The 13,988-nt window shown below is 43.2% G+C and overlaps 1 protein-coding gene across 4 annotated transcripts in view; it reads left to right on the top strand.

Annotated features, from left to right (window-relative positions):
- The window catches only part of ERCC6 (ERCC excision repair 6, chromatin remodeling factor), a 75,842-nt gene extending 64,133 nt beyond the window's left edge, over positions 1 to 11,709 (top strand). For 3 of the 4 annotated variants that reach the window (XM_032312456.1, XM_032312455.1, XM_032312458.1), the window contains 9 exons: positions 328 to 543; positions 983 to 1,093; positions 1,485 to 1,604; positions 2,230 to 2,324; positions 3,847 to 3,992; positions 4,078 to 4,779; positions 6,321 to 6,525; positions 7,115 to 7,193; positions 8,332 to 11,709. In XM_032312456.1, the coding sequence (XP_032168347.1) occupies positions 328 to 543; positions 983 to 1,093; positions 1,485 to 1,604; positions 2,230 to 2,324; positions 3,847 to 3,992; positions 4,078 to 4,779; positions 6,321 to 6,525; positions 7,115 to 7,193; positions 8,332 to 8,751 (2,094 nt within the window). In that variant the 3' untranslated portion in view covers positions 8,752 to 11,709. The remainder of the gene's footprint in view (positions 1 to 327; positions 544 to 982; positions 1,094 to 1,484; positions 1,605 to 2,229; positions 2,325 to 3,846; positions 3,993 to 4,077; positions 4,780 to 6,320; positions 6,526 to 7,114; positions 7,194 to 8,331) is intronic. The other variant, XM_032312457.1, reaches the window with a different exon arrangement.
- Positions 11,710 to 13,988: the final 2,279 nt, after the last annotated feature.

Below are 13,988 nucleotides of genomic sequence, written 5' to 3'. Positions count from 1 at the left end.
GGCACCCCAAGAATTACTTTTTTTTTTTTTTAGGATTTTATTTATTTATTTGACAGAGATCACAAGTAGGCAGAGAGGCAGACAGAGAGAGAGAGGAGGAAACAGGCTCCCTGCAGAGCAGAAAGCCTGATGCAGGGTTCAATTCCAGGAGCTGGGGTCCATGATCTGAGCTGAAGGCAGAGGCTTTAACCCACTGAGCCACCCAGGCGCCCCAAGAATTACTTTTTAATCTGTGTTACATATCAGATAGTTTCCTTCCCTTCCTTCCCAAGTGAATGTTATTTTATATGGCATAATCCAAATGCACCTAATTTTTTTATACCATAGATTTTCTCTGGACTTGTAGCCCTAAGAAAAATCTGCAACCACCCTGATCTCTTTTCTGGAGGTCCAAAGAATGCTAAAGGTATTCCAGATGATGAACTAGAAGAAGATCAGTTTGGATACTGGAAACGTTCTGGGAAAATGATAGTAGTTGAGTCCTTGTTGAAGATATGGCACAAGCAGGGTCAACGAGTATTGCTATTTTCTCAGTCAAGACAAGTGAGTATACAAACGTCATACAAGAAACAGTTTGGTTCTTTAAGACTTACAGCCAGTTGTGAAGAAATGGGTTATGATCTAAAATAATGATTCTAAAAGCAAATTCACCTGCTGATACTGAGGTGGCAGCCTGTAAATCTCTCTGGGAGCTTGGATCTTTCTGTAGACTTGGTGCCCAGAAGTTGGCTTTCTTAAAAGGCTTACCGTGAGGTTCTAGGGTGTGAACAAGTCTGGGTCTGAACTCAGGTAGATGGCCTATAAGAATGAACAGTAGGGAGAAACCAGATACTTTCGTAGTAGTTACATTGATCTGCCTCACAGCAAGAAGCCCCTTTTAATTTAAGACTGTGGGAAGGTATGACTGTTTAGACAAAGGTGGACCTCACCGAGGGTGTGTATTTGATTTTTAAACTCTTACCCCACCCCCTCTCCCAAACAGATGTTGGACATCCTTGAAGTATTTCTTAGAGCTCAAAAGTATTCTTATCTCAAGATGGATGGTACCACTGCAATCGCTTCAAGACAGCCACTGATTACAAGATACAATGAGGTGACACGGGGGAATTGAACAGTAGAACCCAGTATGCTACTCCGTGCAGAGGAGGGAAGAGCAGCCTCACCCACCTGAGCCCTGCTTACCCTGGGGATGGGCGGCGGGTAGAGGGGGACTTTTTGCTTTTACCCCTGGGCATTGCTGGATTCTGTGTGTGTAAACAAAGAACGTATTCCTTCTTGAAAAGCCACCTCTGAGCTATTGCCACTATAACTGGTATTAAAAGCAGAAGTTGTGAGATGGCATCTTGACTGACCAGCAGTCTCTAGGATGTAACCTACCCTTTGTATTGGGAGGAGGTTTCAGTGTGTGGAATATGTAAAGATAGAGATGAAGAGCTGAAACTAGTCCTAACTGTGTGTGCTCAGTGTTGTGTGTCTTACTCTAGGACCCATCCATATTTGTGTTTCTTCTGACTACGCGGGTGGGTGGCATAGGAGTCAACCTGACGGGGGCAAACAGAGTCATCATCTATGATCCTGACTGGAACCCAAGCACAGACACTCAGGTAAAGGGGAGTACGAGTGACAGACAGTTGAGTGGCCAGCCCTTGGGAGGGGCCTTTGGTGCCCCTGTCAGCTTGCTCACGGAGCCCCTGTCTTGGTTGTTACCTAGTCCTAGGCATGGAGGAAGGCACCCTCGGCCTCACAGGTGGGCAGAGTCACCAGCAGTTTTTTATTTTTTTATTTTTTTTATTTGACAGAGATCACAAGCAGGCAGAGAGGCAGGCAGAGTGAGACAGAGGGGGAAGCAGGCTCTCCGCTGAGTAGAGAGCCCGACGTGGGGCTCGATCCGAAGACCCTGGGATCATGACCTGAACCAAAGGCAGAGGCTTTAACCCACTGAGCCACCCAGGCGCTTCTCGCCAGCAGTTTTATCTGTAGCGTTCATCACCGTGTCTGGGGTACAAAGAGAGAGGGCAAAGTTACAGACACACATTGTTTTTCAGCTAGAGGTGGCTCAGCCTGTCTTTATCATCTGCCTGTTTTATCTTCCTTAATGGGCCTGAGGTGTATTTAGTAGCATTAGGCAGAATTTGGGCTTTGGCAGGGGGAGGAAGCGGCCAGCTCTGTTTGTTTTCTTGAGCGATTGTCGTCGGGAAGGGTGCTTGTTGAAGTGCATCTCTGCTCTAGGCCCGGGAGCGAGCATGGAGGATCGGCCAGAAGAAACAAGTAACTGTGTACAGACTTCTGACTGCCGGCACCATTGAAGAAAAGATTTACCACCGGTCAGTACAGGTGGCGGCTGTGACCGGAGACAGCTCTCCTGGCTGCCGTGCGGTCAGGGTATAGCTATAGAAGTACGCCACCAGGGTTGAGCTGGGAATTTTTTAAATGCATTGTTTTAAAAAAGTGTTCTTATCTTAGAGCAATAGTTGCTGTAATTTAAAGGATATGTGGGGGTGTTTTGTTGTTTCATTTTTGTATTTTTTTCTTTCTCACTAAAATAAGCTTAAATGGCTTATTGTGAGTTTTTTAAAAATGTCTTTGAACTTGATCATTCTTGTACCTTATAAAACCTCAAGGACTGCTTGTGTGTCAACTTCATCTTAATTACTCTTTAAGAGAATGTACATACCTACTATAGTGTACCATCTTTTTTTCATAAAAAATTTTTTTTTAAGATTTTATTTATTTGACAGAGATCACAAGTAGGCAGAGACAGAGTAGGCTGGGGGGTGGTGGTGGTGGGAAGCAAGCTCCCTGCTGAGCAGAGAACCCAATGTGGGGCTCGATCCCAGGACGGTGAGATCATGACCTGAGCTGAAGGCAGAGGCTTAACCCACTGAGCCATGCAGGTGCCCTTTTTTGTAAAAATTTTAAGAAGCAACAAAGTTGAAATATGTCCTGGAATTTTCACACACTTTGCAGTTGTGTTCAGCATGGGTCTTTGGCTCAAATGCCCCCGAGGGGGAGGTTGACCAGGACACCTGTTTCTTTTTCCATCTCTCTGTACGAGTAGGGGTTTAGACAAGGGGCTGTTTAACAATGGGGTGTAGATACGGCCAGCTTCTCCCCCTCTTCTGCCAGGACTTTATTCTTGAACTGCACCCCAGCTTTTAAAGGGAAGCTCCCTGCTTTCCACTAGGCACTGGGGCACTCCCAGATAGGTGTGTGTTCTTCCAGGCCTTATTCTGAGAGGGCAGGAGACGAGCTGTGTCCTGTGAGGGAGAGCGTCCTCTCAGATGTGCTTTCGCCTCAGGGTGAGAGGGGGTGCGGGAAGGGGCAGAACTGCTTTGTGGGGGTTTCTGGGCAAGAGTGACAATGGTGTGGAGCTTTAGCATGCAGTGTGAATCAGCGGGCGGAAGGTGGGTGAGATGGCTCCCAGGGAAGGCTTCACAAAGGCCCAGTAAGAGAGAATCCTGAATCCCATCACAGAGGGGTCCTGAGGAGGGCAGGGCAGGGGACTCTTGGTCCAGGAGTTCTAGAATCCAACTCTTTCCAGTTTGGAGAGGCTGCGAGTCATGTGATTGTATGTAGAAAGGTGATTTCTGACATGTGACGTTGGAGATGAAAAAGCTCAGTGGGTATAAATAATAAGATACTCTTTGTAATTTAAATTCCATCAGGCATGGGAGACCGCCCGATATTTTATAAACTTCGAATTGTAATTTTCCAAGGTGGAAAGCTTGGGGATGATGTACACATTTGTCCAGCTACAGTTACCCTACCTCTCATGTTGTTTTATAGCTGGGATTTTGAGCTGCAGCTGAACATTGTTTTATACCAGTTTAATTTTTATCTTTTTAGACAAATTTTCAAGCAGTTCCTGACAAACAGAGTGCTAAAAGATCCAAAGCAAAGGCGATTTTTCAAGTCCAACGATCTTTATGAGCTATTCACTCTAACGAGTCCTGACCCTTCCCAGAGCACTGAAACAAGCGCGATTTTTGCAGGTATTACATAAAATAATTTCACTTAAAATCATAAAGTACAGAAGAATTATGTCATGTAACTTGAGTGTGTTTTTCCTCTTTACAGGAACTGGCTCAGAAGTTCAGGCTTCCAAGCTCCATTTAAAAAGAAAACTTCCACCAGCCTTTGGAGCAGACCATGATGTTCCAATATGCAAAAAGTTTCCTGATTCTACTGCATCCACAAATGAGGCCTCATCCACTGAAGAAAAATCTACAGCGACAGTAAATGAAGTAAATGCAGTAACTTCTGATCCATGTGATCCTTTGAACGATGCCCCCCAAACACCTCGGAATCTACCTGGCAGTGATGGGCCTGGAGAAGGGACGAAGGCAGTGCCTAGACTGGAGGAGTCAGCCGTGATTAACGGACAGGGGGATTGTCCAGATTCTCCAAGAATCAGCAAACTGGATGGCGTCTCTAGTGAGGAAAGTATCAATGAAAAGCAGGGTCTTTCTGACGGGAGAGAAAACTGCCAGGCTCAGACAGAGCCTCTTTGGGAGAAAAAGCAATCGGAAGGTAATTTTTGTAAGCACAAGTCAAAAACGAAACATAGTGTGCCAGAGGAGGAGCCCCCGGAGCAGCCTGGGAGGCCCGCGCAGAAGCTGAAGAGCTCTAAGCATCGCAGAGATGCTAAGTTTGAAGGAACTCGGATTCCACACCTCGTGAAGAAAAGGCGGTACCACAAGCGGGACAGTGAAAATGAGAATGAGACCAGCGAACAGAGCAATGATGATTATGTTTTGGAAAAGCTTTTCAAAAAGTCAGGTAATCTTTTTGCGACTTTGTCACAGGTGTGCTAGGAACAGAAGAGGAGTAGGCTGTTTCTAGCAGCGCAGCCTTGACTCCCAGGGCAGAGTGGGCTCGCGACTGGAAGTATCTGTTCTTCTAAAATTCAGATTTGAAATGTATCGACATTTTGAAAATCGTATTCACCTCTCTCTTCTGAAGACCTAGAGGAATTTGAAACTCTGGAGCACAACAGTACTTGACTTATAGCCACACACAGGAGGGGTGCAGTGCTCTGAGTAGGTTTGTACTACTGACCAGTGATAGGAAGTTTCTCTGCGTGCTGTCTTCACCTGATTTTCCAGCCGCAGATTAAAGTAACAGCCGTGGGGGAGAGGCAGGGCAGGCTTCCTGGAAGTCGGAAGGCTTGATTGCTCCTGTCAGAGGAGAAAACTCAGGAAAGCAGACTCAACAGTTGCTCAGAACCAGGGAGGACAGGCAGTCCTGCACAGCATCGTCATCCCTGGGGTGTCATCCTGTTCGGGCCTTGCAGTCACTGTGTTCACAGCATGACGGCCCCGAGTTCCCAGAGGTCACTGTCTGTCGTTCTGGGTGCAGGAGCGCCAGGTTTCTATATGGCATTTCAGGAAAAACCATTTGGGCCTGAAACTTTTTTGTAAGGTAGTTTACTGGTGACTTTCTGGTTTTTTTCTATAATTCCTGGTCTGTTTTTCTAGGAAATGATCTCTTTTGCCTAATTTTCAAGTTTATTTGCTCAGAGGCATTGAAAATGTTCTTGTAATAATTTTTTAAAAATTTCTTCCTGTCTCAAGATAGTTTCTCCCTTGTCATTTCTAATTTTGTATATTTCTTCCACCCCTTTTTTGGTCGGGTTAAGCTAGTGGTTTGACTATTTTGTGATTTTTTTTTTTTTTTAAACATAAACCAGCATTTTAATTTGTTAATTAGGTCTATGGTTGTTTTCTACCTCATTAGTTTTTGCTTTTATCTTTATTACTTTCTTCCTTGTGCTTTTGTTTTTGTTGTGCTTTGGTGAGGGTTTTTTTGGCTGAACTTTTATAAGACTCTTTGACTTGGAAATTTAATTCATTTGTTTTTATTCTTTCATTTCTATTGATATATAAATATTTAAGGCTGTGAATTTTCCACTGGTGCCTGCATTAAGTTCTGCTGATAAGTAGCACTTTCATGATCATTGCTTTTTAAAAATTCCATAATTCTGGTTTATATTTTTATATTTTTCTTTTCGATAAAGAATTGATTGATTAATAGGAGGCTTTAAACTTTTCCAGATAGCAGGGATGTTGAAGTTGTGACAAAGGCATTATACTTAGGTTATTACAAAGCAGGGATAGCGACTGGTCCCTACCTTGTAGGGTAGTGATGGAGGTGAGTGGCAGTGGCATTTGGAAAGTCCCTGGGTCATGAGAGTCACCTCGGCAAATAGCTGAAAGTGTTCACTGTTTTTTCTCTACCCACAACATACTAGACTATACAGAGGGAAAAAGTGTGACTGTGTACAAACTGAAACATGTCACTGTTCCCTTTGTTCTTGCTAGTCGGAGTGCACAGTGTCATGAAACACGATGCCATCATGGACGGAGCCAGTCCAGATTATGTGCTGGTGGAGGCGGAGGCCAACCGGGTAGCCCAGGACGCCCTGAAAGCGCTGAGGCTCTCTCGCCAGCGGTGTCTGGGGGCAGCGTCTGGTGTTCCCACCTGGACGGGCCACCGGGGCATTTCTGGTGCGCCAGCAGGAATCAAGTAAGAGATGACTGCCTTGCCATGCACGTGAGGAGGCCAGACCATCTAGGCTAGGAGTACAGCCAGAGCAGGCGCGGTAGAAAATTGCTCAGGGAGCAGTGGGGTCACCCAGATTTGGAGGACATGGGGAACGACGTATCATCTTACATTTTGCCTTACGTTGTCCCCTGCTTTCCAAAGCTGAGTTTTAGGGAAAGGAGACATGGTCTGTTTTGTTTAAGAGATGATGTTAAGAATAAGATAACAGAATAGCAATTACACTTTAATGAGATGGTTAGGCAGTGTTCAGCAGTCAGTAACCACTGTGCTATTTGGTAGATTCATTTAGAATAATCTTCCTACCAAGAATCTGAGGATAGTCTCCATCCTGTGTTGAAAAAGATATTGAGTGGTTCTTACTTGAAATGCAGCAGTTACTTCCTAGGAGGGTAAAGTAGAAAAATTAAAGGGGATGAGCATAGTGGCTATGAAAGAATAACCTTGCAGAAGAAAACTTTTCCAGGAAAAGATTAAGTTGTCGAAAGGGCATTTTCATGTCTAAGTCACAAAAGCAAACGTTTTATCTACTGTGATTCTTTTCCTTATTTAGGAGTAGATTTGGTCAGAAAAGGAATTCCAACATCTCTGTGCAGCACCCTTCTTCAACAGGCTCAAAGGAGAAATGCCAGGTAATACGATGGCCTAGCTGCTTCTCTTGTCCAAGACTTACGTGGCTGCGTTGCCATGAAAACTACACCTGAGTCAGATGTGAGGAAAAACACTGGCATAATGACACCTGGTGTGTGTGTTGTAGGCTCTGATGAATGAAGCACTTACATTTGAAGCTAAAAGGACCAGCCAACTTTGTAAAAGACCAAGTATTAACCTCAAATCTATAGCGGAATCTGTGTTTGGGCCTGAGAAAATTAACAAAGGGGATAGGTGATGTGTGAGTTGCTGCCCATTCCGCCTGCCCCATCCAGGGGTGAGGTACCCGCTCCAGAGAGTACCACCCTCTAAAACGAAGGTGGAGAAGAGCCCTTCGAATGTTGTATGTAACGTACTGGCTGCTGGAGCCTTGCGCCCGTCTCTCCCGGTCCCGTAACCCCCGGATGCCTTGATTGCTTCACTGAGTAAAGATTAGACCAAACCCCGTCATTCAGTGCTCTCTCTGGTCTTTTCTAGTCAAGGGCTATGTTGCTGATAAAAGTTGAAGACTCCCAAGTTGAGACTCCTATTTTAGATTAACTTGAACACACTTGGAGTAGCAAACCTTCTTTGACTTCCCATGTTAGGTGCTTTTGGCAGTAGGGATGTGGAAAGAAGTTAGATTTGTGGTGGTGTTCTAGGGCAACTCACATGAGGCGCAAAGAGGGAAAGAGTCAAAAGACTGAAAAGTGAGGAGAAGGAAGCGTAGCTGTGTAACAGCTCCTTGTCCCTCAGTGCCACGGTCAGGGTGGATTTGGGAGTAAGAGCAGGAGAAGCCTGCGGAACCCGTGCCTCCTGGAACCGGCTTTCCCGCCAAAGGGAGGCTCGGTGCCCCCACCCTCCCCTCCCTCCTCTCACCGCACAGAATGATGATGAAGTGAAGAGTGTAGTTTGGGGGATTTGGGTTTTTTCCAGAAACGTTCTTTAATGTTGGGTGGATTTCAGTGCTCGTCTCTCACCCTCCCTTTTTGTTTGATGCTCTCTCATTCTTTGCTGTCAGCCTCATTGCCTGGGGCTCGAGTGTTTCTCTGTGGTCTGGGGCTCCTCAGGGCCTTTGGGGAAGTAGTGGGACCAGGAACTAGAAGCTGGCGCATCACTGCAGTGGTGTTCTTTCTCCAGGACGGCGTCACGAGAAAGGATGGGAAGGATAATGCTTCCGAGCACTTCAGTGGGAAAATGGAAGATGCAGAGTCTTCACCCGCGGCCCTCTCTTCGTCTTCACTGTTGGCTAAGATGAGAGCTAGGAACCACCTGATTCTGCCAGAGCGGCTGGAAAGTGAAAATACACACCACGAGGCATCCGCACCACCACCCTCCACCACCGAACACGATGACCTGCTGGTGGACATGAGAAACTTCATCGCTTTTCAGGCCCACGTGGATGGCCAGGCCAGCACTCGCGAGATACTGCAGGAGTTCGAATCCAAGTTATCAGCCTCACAGTCTTGTGTCTTCCGAGAACTGTTGCGAAATCTTTGCACTTTTCATAGAACTTCTAATGGTGAAGGAATTTGGAAACTTAAGCCAGAATACTGCTGATCAACATTACTTTTTAAACTTTCAATTTCCTAGTGGGAATTTCTGATTATTAATCCTATGATTAATAATCATGTTCGTCAACAGAAGTTGGCTGTGTCTGATGTTTACTTTGATATCTACCTCATAATTTAAAACTTTAAGGAAGAAGAAATTCATCTCTAAAACTTAAATTTTAAAAATACTTGGGTTGATATTTTTATTTTGGCACTATGAATTATGTTACAAAATCAGGGACCTAACAGTTAATGCTTGGATCACATTTGTTTGTTCACCCGAAAGATGCCATCAGAGAGCCCGTTACTACTCATTTAGATGTTTGTAGACAAGAAATCGCAAGAATTCATTTTATTGGTGCTAAAAACATGTCTTACATTCAGTCAGACCTATTCAATTAATTAGCTCACCAATATCTGATAACAGATATTTATTTTTGGTGCATAGCTTTTAAATGTTTAAATTTATCATTTGCCACCCATAAACAAATGAGACTTACTGTCTTTTGAATATATTAATTGCCTTTAAACAGTCTTCCTTTTAAGGTACTATAAATCGGCAGGTATTTTTACTAGTAAAGCATGAAATAGCTCAGTAATAAATAATGGGGCCTGTCCTTGCAGAAGGTTGTAGTGTACTCAGCTTACATGGGCTTAACTTAAAGCAAAGGACATCTTTTTCCCCTCTATGGGGACTGTTGGTTTTAGGAAAATAAAATACATTATCTTAAAAAATACACAAATCTTAAGCCGAATCAAAAGTGAGTACAAATAAAAACACACACAGGCATACAAACGTCACTCCGGACCGCAGCCGGTGTGCCACCATTACCATGTCGTGACCACTGTTGTGGCCCCCTCTCTCTGCTTATGTGCTGGGAGGGGACTTGGAGCATTTTTTATTTTATTTACTGTTTGCTTCTCTGAGGATGCTGATGACTTTGTCCTGGGCACCATCACTCTCCTGCGCATTATCTTCTGTCCAGTTGTGTCCGCCTCTCTCTGTCCTTTGCCTTCCCTGCGATGCTCCTGTTCTGGACGTTTGGTTTTCAGCTGTTTTCTGGCTGTTGCTTATGCATTTATAGTTCTGTGATGGTGGTGTTTCGATCCTCAGTTTGCTTTCTTAGCTTCGATTTTCTTGTTTCCCTCTCTCTGTTGTTCTGTCGTCTCAGCCCTGAAGTCTTGTTTTCTTAAATTCATTACATTCCTTAAATTTCTTCTCGAGCTGTCACAGTGGAGTTCTTTCTTGGGCTTGTTCTCTGTGGCAGGCTGTTTTTCCTCTCTGCCTTCTCCGTATCGCGTATCGTGCTCGTCTTCCTCCCGTGCCGTTTCTTTACACCTTGTTTATATTGCACGTGAGGAGCTGCGTCCATATCTGTATGCCCTTCCCTGTGACCCAGACAGAAGGGGTTTGGGTTTGGGAGTGGGGAAGAGCCTCTTGCTGGGCTCCACACAGTTCTGGTTGGAGGATTTGCGTTTTACCCCGCCGTTCCGGAGATTTTGTTAAATAGCTCGGGCCAAAGAATCCTAGAGGTAGCGAGGAGATGTCCTAGAGTCATGATTCCCACCAGGATTTTCTGCTGCTCTTTAAAAACATTCTGGCTTATTCATCTTATTCTGTTTTTAGAGTGATTTATGTATTAGCGGAAGAAGATTCTGTTATTTTCTTCGGTCTCCTGTCATTATCTGGAAGTCATAGAAAGGATTTTTAAACAGCTCAATAAATCTTAAACTTGAGAATTTGGCTCAGAAGGGAGTCAAAACTCATGACTTTTGTTTCTGGGAAGTTCTTTTTTTATTTTTATTTTTGTAATCATTAGCCTGTAAGGAAATCGCTTCCCCCTTATTGTCAGATTGAATGCAGTTCATTTTCTCTTTCTTTCTGAAATCCGAACTCTACTGAGGGAGAGGTTTATCTTTTTTTTTTTTTAAAAAGGATATTATTTATTTATTTGAGAGAGATTGAGAGCATGAGCAGGGGAGAGGGAGAGGAAGACTCCCCACTGAGCAAGGAGCTCAATGCAGGGCTGAATCCAGGACTCTGGAACCACGACCTGCCCAGTACCCTGGGATCATGACCTGAGCCGAAGGCAGGTGCTTCACCGACTGAGCCACCAAGAGTGGCTCAGGTGCCCCAAGAGTGAGAGAAGTTGTAACCTTCTCATCAAATAGAAAATGCCATCAAAAAGCTATGCAGTAAAATCAGGGTGGTCCTCACTCTCGTTCTTAGCTCTGCCACCAGCATGCGGGGACCTTGGGCAGGTTGCCATTCTGCCCGTGTCTCAGTGTGGACATCTATAAGCATGGTCATCAGGCCTCCCAGGTGGAGGGTCTTAGAGGAAGATACTCAAGTGTAATGTTTTTAACAATAGAGAGTAACTTATTCGTTTAGATAGAATCTACTTTTTGGAACTTAAAAAGCTTCGTACGATGTAGACAGATTTAATGTATTTAATGTGTTATATTGGTATCAAGCAACAATAAAGGATTTTTAAATTTTGTGAAATTTTAAAACTTCCTAGTTCCTACATAAATGTACTATCACCGTTAAAACAATTTCAGGCAATTAGTGTCTATTTATTCCAGGTTGTTTTTCCATGTATTTGCAAATACATGTGGCAGAGAAGGCTGCTGTCATGTGTTTCCCCCTTCCTTTACTGACGAATTTCTGGAATTTTGCCAGGACGCCTGGCTGCTTTGCTGATGACTTGGCTTCCCCACCTCCCTTGCAGTTAAATTGTGGCCCCGTGACTGGGCAGTGGGATGTGAATGGAACTTCCTGATTGGGCCCTTAAATAAGGGATTGGGTGTATATTCTTCTGGCTGAGATTCTGGGGGACCTTAAGCTGTGATATGGGAGCTGTGGAGCTTGTGTGTTGAGGCTGGAGAAGCTGGCCTGCCAGCCTTGAACTGCTTTCCTTCCACCTGTTACTTGAGAGCAAAATAAATTGCTGACTTGCTTAAACCACTGTCTTTTGGAGTCTCTTTATTATAGAACCAGCTTAGTTTTATAGGTGTGATTTAACGTAGATGAGATTATATCATCCTTACTGCTTTTTTTTTTGTCTTTTTTTTTTAAGATTGTGTTTATTTATTTGATGGACAGAGATCACAAGTAGGCAGAGATGCAGGCAGAGACAGAGAGAGAGAGGAGGAAGCAGGCTTCCCACTGAGCAGAGAGCCTGATGCGGTCTCTACCAGGACCCTGGGATCATGACCCGAACCGAAGGCAGAGGCTTTAACCCACTGAGCCACCCAGGCGCCCCTCATCCTTACTGCTTTGCCCCTAACTTTTCATTTAATGTTACATGCAAGACATCTTTTCTTCCTTGCAATTAATAGCTCTACCTTAGTGGAACTGCTGGATTAAAAATGACATAGATTTTTAAATTAAAAAAAATTTTTTTTAATTTAAATTCAATTCAATTAAAATATACTGTCTTATTAGTTTCAGAGGTAGAAATCAGTGATTCATTTGCATATTATACCCAGCTTTGCCCGTTACTTCAAGTGTCCTCCTTAATACCCATCACCCAGTTACCCATCCTCCCACACCCCTCCTCTCCAGCACTCCTCAGTTTGTTCCCGCTTGTTAAGTCTCTTACGGTTTGCCTCCTTCTCTGTTTTCGCCTTATTTTTTTTTTGCCTTTTCCTATTTTCATCTGTTTTTTTTTCTTAAATTCCACATAATTGAAAAGAATGATATTTTTAGTTTTTTTTTTTTTTTCTTTAAATGTATTTGACAGAGAGAGAGATCACAAGTAGGCAGAGAGGCAGTCAGAGAGGGAGAAGCAGGCTCCCTGCAGAGCAGAGAGCCCGATGCAGGGCTCCATCCCAGGACCCTGAGATCATGACCTGAGCCCAAGGCAGAGGCTCCACCCACTGAGCCACCCAGGGGCCCCAGATTTTTAGTTTCAATTGATGTAGTGAAACTGCTTTCTTCCATTTATACCCCATAAGAGGACCCATTCTCCACAACCTTAGCAGCAATCAGTCTTAGGAGGTTTTTGTTTTTGTTTTGTTCTTAACCAATCTTACGGTTGAAAATACCTTGTTTGAACTTCAGTTACCCTGATTACTTAGACAACCAAACATTTCCATGTTCGTTGACCATTTGTAGATCTTGAGTATTCCCTGCTCACATCACATTTGTCTAGTTTTAAATTGGTTTTAAATCTTATAGGGTCCCTCCCCCCAAACAAAAATGAAATGGTGATCATCCCTAATTACTATTGAAGTTTTACATTCTTCATTCTTTTCTCTGTTCATTCTTTCTACCCATCTGAAATGCCAAGTTTATTGTATGCTAAGTTGTCTTATTCCTGGACCAATGGATCCAGATGTCTATTCTGCCAACCACACTCTTCACTGTTGACTTTGTACTATGTTTTGCTATCTACAGGCAAGTTCCTAGTCCTTCTGGTCCACTGCCCAGGTAAATCTTAGAATCAGTTTATTACGTCACTAAGATTGTGTTGCTCTTCTGATTGAGATTGCATTAGTGTATTCATTGATTTGAGGATAATAGACTTCTTCAAATTAATATAGTTTTTCCCATTAGGATCATGAGGTCTCATTTTCTTAGTTAAAGTATTTTATATTCTTGGATAAAATTTTAATAACTTTCTTCATAAAAGTCTTGCCACATTTCATATTAGGCTTATTCTTAGGTCTTAAAGATTTTTTAGTTTTGGTTGGGGATCTTTCTTACATAAAAATGTGGAGAATTAGAACATCCATGTATCTACTTTGCATATGATGTCATTTATCATACAGAAGTTTTAAATGTAAGTATAGTCAAATTCAGTCTTTCCCCTTTTTTTGTTTCCTTATGTAAGAGTCCCTTTCCTAATCTGAGATCATGATTACATTCTCATAAATTTTCTTGTAAATTCATATTTACTTTTCCTAACACCTCTAAAAAAAAAAAGAAAAGCCCATTCTCTCCCTGTGATTTGTGAAGCTATCTCTATGATTATATCAAATTTTCATATAATTATGGGAATATTTCTGGGCTCTGTATTCTGTTAAATTGGTCCACTTAGATACCTTTGCTAATAACCCACTGTTTTATTCATTGTAGCCTTAGAATTGTTTATCATATGGTAGAATGATTCCTCTCATCTTCCAAAGATGCCATAGTTCATGACTCCATGTAAACTTGAGGATCATGTTGCCACATTTAGATTCTTGTTATCAAAATTGTAATGATTTATACAGATTATTTGGGGAGGACTGTTTATG

The sequence above is a fragment of the Mustela erminea genome, chromosome 14, assembly GCF_009829155.1.
Source record: "Mustela erminea isolate mMusErm1 chromosome 14, mMusErm1.Pri, whole genome shotgun sequence".
NCBI lineage: Eukaryota > Metazoa > Chordata > Mammalia > Carnivora > Mustelidae > Mustela > Mustela erminea.
This window is presented reverse-complemented; position numbering and strand designations above follow the sequence as displayed.